The 7,833-nt window shown below is 41.6% G+C and overlaps 1 protein-coding gene across 1 annotated transcript; it reads right to left on the minus strand.

The window, feature by feature from the left end:
• Positions 1-978: 978 nt before the first annotated feature.
• Positions 979-7,632, minus strand: CASP3 (caspase 3, apoptosis-related cysteine peptidase). The gene is made up of 6 exons (XM_008945822.1): positions 7,559-7,632; positions 5,523-5,647; positions 4,884-5,012; positions 2,744-2,919; positions 2,112-2,229; positions 979-1,213 (listed from the first exon to the last, which is right to left on the minus strand). The coding sequence occupies exons 1-6, from the start codon at positions 7,630-7,632 to the stop codon at positions 987-989; spliced, it is 849 nt and encodes a 282-aa protein (XP_008944070.1). The 3' UTR covers positions 979-986.
• Positions 7,633-7,833: the final 201 nt, after the last annotated feature.

The raw sequence follows: 7,833 nt of genomic DNA on the forward strand, positions 1-7,833 counted from the left end.
TGCTAACATGTTTCAGCTAAAGTCTTGTGATTTAGTCGAATTGATGTTAACAGTTCAGAAGAGAATTCTCCAGTACCTCAAGTGTAGGTTTCCAGCTGATTAAATGTGGCACATACACAGCACAGAGCAAACTCCCTCTCACTTATGGCCAGCGAGAGGGAAGCAGGCTGCTCAGAATGCAGACTTCCTTTTGTGCTGATTCTTAAAGCCCAAAATATGCCACATCAACTCCACCCCTAGGGAGCTGCAGAAAAAGAAATTTTGGTAGACTGGTCCCTTAGTTTCTCAGCTTCAAGGTTGGAATACAAAATTTACTTTTGAAACAGCTGTCCTGTTGATATAATTGCTTTACCTAATATTCCATACAAAAAGTTATAAAATCATCAGGAAAACTGACTGTATTCTAAACATTCTTCCTAATTGTATGTAAAAAAAAAAAAAAAAAAGAAGCTGTTTCCCACAGTTCATGCCCTAAGTTATAAAAACAGTTTAGGGTTAGTCTATAACCTAAACTTTAAGAACTTGAGTTAAGAAGAAATGTATGATGACATTACTATCACATTACAATCATCAGTAAACATATTACATTCTGAATCTTCTTCCTATTGGCAAAGATATAAACTCAAACTATTCAGAGTAACCTTCTCTCTGCCCCTTCAGCCAAGTGAAATGTAGCACCAAATCAATCCGATAAGTGATTGGATCTTTCTTCAGCCACCTCTTCCTAATATTTCAGATACTCAGAGCACTACTTTTAAATTTGCCTGTGCTTCAGACACTCAGGTTTTAATTTCTAACACAGCCACGCTGTGTTTCCCCTCTAACAGTGGACATGCCTGACTCTGCAGCAGCTCATTACGCCACAGGTGGCAGGGAAGAATGATTCGGGTGTAGAAGTGGTGTTCCATGCTAACATTGCATATAAACGTTACAAACATTTACACAGATAAAAACCACGGGCTGAAAAACGACGAGGTGAAATTCTTTTAGCAAGGGAAGTAGAACTCTTTGGTGAGCATAGAGACAATGCACGGAATCTGTTTCTTTGCATTGAAGTCCTGCCGGGTGGAGCAGGACTCGTACTCTGCCACTCTGCGGTTCACACGAGTCAGAATCTGCATGAGTTCAAGTTTCCTCCCGTGTTCCTTCAGCATTTTGCAGAGTGACTGGATAAACCAGGACCCTTCGGCTGAATTCCTCCAGGAGTAATAGCCTGTGGAAGACAGAGATGTCAAACTGGTCAGATGTAGCAGCCTCTGACAGAGGGCAGGAAAGCAATTGGGGGAACAAAGCATTGTTTCCAACAGCCATCCGTGTCTTACGATAAAACTCGAAACCACTAACCAACAGAATTTAGATTGGATAATCTCCCCAAACTCCAACTCAAAGATTTTTCTAATCCTCTGACATTTTCTAATCTAAGAATACTTTAAGTAGGTAAGAAATCAAAAGGCAGGAAAACTATCTTCTGCTGCAACAGTCTTAGCCATTAATCACTTACAACCTCTTTGAAGAGTAACGTATACGGGGGAGAGGTGACAGTACAGATGGAGCCAAGATGCAAAACAGGTTTCAGAGGCACCACCTTCAGGACTATGTGCATGAATTAAGACTGGAACCCACTTCTGCTAACTGATAACATAAAGGGCTCTGCCACTACTGATTTTCCTTCAGGATGCAATGAAAATAGAGTTGACAGGCAAATAACATGCTGGTGTTTATCACCCACTTCTGTATATGTATATACAGATATCTGATTGTTTTGTTCTCTCAGAACTAACAATACCTTTTACTTCCTGCCATAAATTATTTGCACAGCTCAGATTAACTGAGTTTAAAACAGGCAAACTTTTGAGGGTTTGTTAGTGAGAAAGATGTATAATCAGGGTGTTTTTATTTTTATGGGAACTGAGAATAGCAACTACCTCAGAAATCAAATCAGGGGAGAAAAAAATGACTGGAGGGAATAAAATCCATATTTCCATAAAAGAGGACAAATAAAGTGGTCACCTACTGACTGGCTACAACTGCCAATTGCCATTTATAATATCAGTGCAAGCTGATACACAGACACAATTTCTGGAATACAGATTTCTTTGTGAGTCTCTCACCTGGAGCTGTAGAATATGCATACAGGAAATCTGCCTCCACTGGTATTTTTTGACACATTGTTTCTTCTGATCCACTGTCTGCCTCAATACCAGAATCTAATTCTGTCCCTCTGCAAGCCTATTTGGTGGAAAGAAAAATGGAAAATAAAATTAATAATAAAGAAATAAGAGGCAGTGATCGTGATCAGAATACTGATTTTTTTTTTCCTATTTTAAAGATGATGATATCCCAATTTAAATACTGCAAAAATAACAAGAATTTATAGGCTTACATTTCCATTGGACAGAAGAAACTAGCATTTATTTAAATCAATCACACAGTTTAGTTAAGATAGATACTACTTGAAAAGTACATTCAGAAACTTACTAAAATATTTGCTACCATTCTGCAAGATTTTCCTTAATCCATAGAATTAAGGTAATGCGTTCGCAGCTATTTCAAATACTGACTACCTGACAGGGCACACTGTGCCACTTTTTGAGACCTGAAGAGAATCTTATTCTGCAAGTAATTCCACTTAACCGAATTTTAGAAATAATTAACCTTTTTTACACTAATAATTACTGGGAAACAGTATTTTTTTGGTTAAGTATCCAGCTGATTTTATGACTGTTGTTGAGCAGTACATCACCTGAATGAAAAAGAGCTTGGGTTTTCCTGCTAAGCTTCTGCACCTGTCCCCTCTGAAGAGGCTGGTTAGTGCTTTCAGCTCAAGAGGGCCATCTGTACCATAGATCAGGCCTTCGTCACCATGGCTTAGCAACACGCACACAAAGCTGCTCCGCTTGCTGTGGTCTTCCTCAGAAACTGCAAAGGAAGAAGAGAATTCTCTAACTTCTTCCATTCCCTAAAAGCTTTGAACGTTTGATGCTTCCTACGTAACACAAGTCTCTAAGAACTAATTCCCGTGTGTAGAAACCTCCAACCAGTTTTCACTTCTGAACAAAATGAGCCCGCCAACTTTACTTCAGGAAGCTGGACACAGAACACCCCAAATTAAAGGCCAACTCTGCCCACTGTAAGACATGGCCACAGAACTAGGCCAGGAACACTGTGAGGAGATAAAGAGGGTGTTGTTCCCACAGCGTCTCAAAGTCTGAACAGCACACCTCGCTCATGTGGTAACGGTCAAGTCTTGTAATCTGGGATCAGGCTGATGGGAAATTCTGAGTTTTGGGACAGGATGAGGAAGTTTTACCTCTCTTTCCAATCAGAGATGCTTCGGCTACTCAGATACATGGCAACTCAATGTAGCATTAGAAGCTGTTGCTGCTGCAGGGACCTAGGTACCAGCATTAGCCCCCCCCCCGGCTCTCGCTCTCACATAGCAAGGTCTAGAAAGATTTTTCAGGGCTCTCAATTTTGTAATCAAAGACATTTAAGCCAAATATAAAGTCTTTGTAGATTTTTTTTTCATCTTGTAGTATGCAAAGAGCACAGAACAGATACTTCGATGTCTTTTGTTGCCTGACATTGTGGGCATTTACTTGAGGGCCAAGATGATTCCTTTAAACAAATGAAAAGATACAAACACGGTTTAAAAAAAAGGATCTAAAAGGAATTCTTGAGTGGGAAACTCAGGAAGATGCAGGAGTTTTTAGAAAGGTGCAAGAGGTTTTACACCAAAACCTGAGTTTTCTGGTTAGAGCTTTCTGAAATACTGGATTTCTATTCTGGAAAAATGGAACTATTCAGATTTTTCTCAAGCAATGCACACTCAAGCATTTCTACCGTCTATGGATAAGCACTGCATCTAGAGGAACAGGGAAAGGCTTTTTTTTGGGATTGTCTAGTTAGGCTGTACTCTGTAGTTTACAATGTCTATTTGGCAGCCTTCTACCTCAGGTAAGACGGAGACCTTTCCACTTTCAGCTACTGTCAACAGACAGGCTACAACTATACTAATAAATTAACTGTGCCTGGGAGCATTCTCTGGCATAAACATTAACTGCCACTAAAGAACCTATACCTATGTTAGCAAACGTTTAAAAACAAAACCAAAACAAAGCAAAACGCTCCCAAAAAAATCCCAGAATTGCTGCTGGCTGTTGGGACTAATCCTCTGAACACTTTTACTGCTGAGGTGTGACCTGGAACATTCTGGGAGAGCGTTAGTAGGCATGAGCTAACCTATGCCAGAGAAACTTCCAACAGGCAACTGGCACAGAGTGTGTTCCAGGGCTACAGGTACCTCCAGGCACTGGCTCATTTACTAGTACAGATGTAGCCAAGTGCCAGCAGAGCAGGACCGACACAAACAGAGGCATGAAGCTCCCACTTGACAGAAGGTCGTTCTGTTGCACAAGTCAAGCAAAATGTGAGTTGTTTCTCTGACAGGGTAACTCAGTCCACACACTTGCAGTTCTGGTCCCTTGACCAGACCTCCCCTGGGATCAGAACACCTCTTGTGCCACACCACTAAGCACATAGCACAGAATCTCTCTACCCAGTTAAGCAGGTTTCTTTCCAACTCACAGAGCTTCAGTGATCCCAGGGTCAGAAAATAAATCAGTCTGCATTTAAGTTTCGGCCTTTTTTCCAGCCTTCTTTAGAAGATGAGAAAGGACACGGAGACAACAGTCATGGCAGAAAAGATGGAGAGACAATAAAGATGAATAAACATGGAAACTATGATATACCCCGTGAGCAAAAAAAAAAAACAGGTGTGAAATATCATTTAAAAGAACCACGGAAGAAGAGATGTTAGGGCTAGGGACGTATTTGGAAACAGTGGTTGGTTTAATAAACACACTGAACATATTATTACTTACCATTTTTCAATAGTTTAAAAATGTCCCCACATGAAAGATCATTGTTGATCTTTATTTTATATCCCAAATCCATAAAAATTTCTCTGACGCTTGCAGCATCTACATCTGTACCCGAGCGGGGTAACATCCCTATACAGAAGAGAAATGTATTTTTTTTAATATGATATAGATGGCATGGTCTGATTGAGCCAAATTTTCTTCTCACTTATACTTGTATCAGTTTGTAATATTACTCCACTATTCCACATCCACTCTAACAGAAAACACATTGCACTGTTGTACACACAGTATAGGTACAGAGAAAGGAGGGTGGTGTGTAGGTTTATCTACTTATTTTTATATCTACTGATCTATATAAAGACATAAAAAAAGGGATTTAATTTGCAAAACAGAAATCACGACTAAAAGTTAAGACAGACTTGTCCTGTCTATCAGTTTTTCTCCCCATTACTGCTCTCTGCTAACACATTCCCTCTGTGCATATTTGGAAGAATGCACTGAAATGAATCACACCCATTCACACCTCTTAATTTTAGATTGCAGTCAAAATGAGTCTGTATATTTAACTTTAAAGAGCAATAAATGACACAAATTTATCTAAATTCAGCAGGGGGAATAAAAAAAGTTTGAAAGTGGTACCAGTCTCTCTGTGGAAATTCTTGTTGTTTATTATTACACATTTCCCCATCTCTGGATAATCCATTCTGTAACTGTATTCTGGCAGAATTCCAGAGTCCAGAGACTTGCTTGCAGGTAGGTTCTTTCTGTACAGAAATCAGACAAACTTTAGGTGTTAACCTCTGATCCCTCTTCTCTAGTTCCTAAATAATAATAAAATAAGAGTATTTTACCCAAACCAGTGAAACTGGTAAACTTTGCTACATGTTCCCTACAGGTTCCCTCAGCAAGCTGACCAAGCCGCGCAGCGTGGCTGACACTCCAGAGGGAAAGGATGACACCTAGGGGGACCCTGGCAGGCTCAAGAGGTGGGGCCCATGTGAACATTATCAAGTTCAACAAGGCCAAGAGTAAGGTCCTGCACCTCAGCTGGGGCAATCCTAAACCTGGGTACTTGCTGGGTCCCAAGTGGATTGAGAGCAGCCCTGGGGAGGACGGGGAGGTGCTGGAGGATGAAGCACTGAGTACGAGCCAGCCGCGTGTGCTCACAGCCAGGAAACGCCGCAGGCCGCATCCAGAGAAGTGTGGCCAGCAGGCCAAGGGAAGTGATTCTTCTCTCCTCTGCTCTCATGGGACCCTACCTGGAGTACTGCTTTCAGCTCGGGGGCCCCCAGCATAAGAAAGACATGGACCTGCCCAGGAAGGCCCAGAAGAGGGCCACTAAGATGTTCAGAGGGCTGGAGCACCTCTCATACTGAGGACAGGCTGAGACAGCTGGGGTTGTTCAGCCTAAAGAAAAGGCTCCAGGGAGACCTTATAGCAGCCTTCCAGTGCTTCAAGAGGGCCTGCAGGAAAGATGGGGAGGGACCCTTTATCTGGGAGTGTAGTGATAGGACAAGGGGTAACAGTTTCAAACTGAAAAAGGGCAGATTTAGGTTAGATATTAGGAGGAAATTCTTCGCTGCGAGGGGGGTGAGACACTGGAGCAGGTTGCCCAGAGGAGCTGTGGATGTCACCTCCCTGGAAGTGTTCAAGGCCAGCTTGGATTAGGCTTTCAGCTACCTGATCTAGTGGGAGGTGTCTCATGGTGGGGACACTGGGACTAGGTGATCTTTAAGGTCTCTTCCAACCCAAACCATTTTCTGATTCCAAGCTATATCTGTGAAATCAGCTATGTAGTTGGAGGCAAGATAAGCTCCAAGACTGCAAATCTATTCTGAATTCTAACAAAAAGTTGTATTAGAGTTGGATTTTCACAAGTAAGCATTCAAAACCTGGAAAGACCAAGACTCTATATACAGCTGTAATTCTGCCTTAATGAGCACGTCAACTACACCACCACTCATGGCTCTGCAATGGCTTCAATTTTACTCAGTCCATACATGCTGAAGGTGGGGTGGATTTTCCCAGTGAAGAACATGGCTAAGTGGTTACAAGACTGAGGCCTGCTATCATATTGTATTCTACAAATAAAAAGTCTGTAATGCTCTTAAATCTAATTTTCATTGAAATACTAAAAAGAATGTCTTCAGAAACAAACTGAAGTTCCCAGAGGGAGCCCAAGATGGTGATGGTGGCACACCAGTGTAACAGCTAGCCAACACCAGGGAGAGCAGGGCTGCATTTCCTCCCCTGCACCTCGCTCTGCACCCACAGCCCTGCAGCAGGTCGGCTCAAGCAGCTGAACTGCCTGCTACAGGCTGAGGTGAGCTTCAGAAGCAGTCCAGGCAAAGTGTTGGACATTTAGCCCAAAGTGAGACAGAGAAGTCTCTTTTCAAGAAGAGCTAACCACTCAATATTACTCTTAAGTCAAGTCTAACTGCACCCCAAGTGTTTTGCTTTTTGGTGCCTTGTACATGCCCAGGTGGCCTGGCCTGTCAGAGACTGACTTTCAAAGTCAGTACAATAACTCTAACAGTAATTTATGATTATCATAATTTACCATAATTTAATTGTTTTCCTTTTAGCATTATTTCTTCTATGGCTTTCACCTTCTGTTACAGCACAAGTTCCCTCAAGACTTAAATTGAAGACTTAAACCAAAGTACCTCACTTACCCTTTGAAACCAGGAACAGATCTTGCATCTGTCAGATCTCCCCCCGAATGTGGTCCATCTCCAGTGTCTGCCATTATGGCACTCAATTATCAGCTTGAAAACACAGGAAAATATATGACAGTTAATTTCCGTATGAGATGATACCTTCAGATTGCTTAATTTTTGTTAGTTTTCCTTAAAGCCTTACACAATCAGAGAACAATTTTTTTAGAATTACAGACAAAACAGGAATGTTAAAAAGAGATATTCACACAGAGTCACTTCAGTCGAGGAGT

The sequence above is a fragment of the Merops nubicus genome, unplaced genomic scaffold (assembly GCF_000691845.1).
Source record: "Merops nubicus isolate BGI_N331 unplaced genomic scaffold, ASM69184v1 scaffold14170, whole genome shotgun sequence".
Lineage (NCBI taxonomy): Eukaryota > Metazoa > Chordata > Aves > Coraciiformes > Meropidae > Merops > Merops nubicus.

What these genes read in the sequence shown, in the direction of transcription:
- CASP3 (XM_008945822.1), bottom strand. Translation starts at nt 7,632, where the DNA reads ATGGCAGACACTGGAGATGGACCACATTCGGGGGGAGATCTGACAGAT. An exon ending in TCTGTTCCTGGTTTCAAAGG is followed by an intron (nt 5,648 to 7,558) that starts GTAAGTGAGGTA and finishes ATTTCTGTACAG; the next exon opens with AAAGAACCTACCTGCAAGCA. An exon ending in CCAAGCTCTTTTTCATTCAG is followed by an intron (nt 2,230 to 2,743) that starts GTGATGTACTGC and finishes TCCACCAAATAG; the next exon opens with GCTTGCAGAGGGACAGAATT.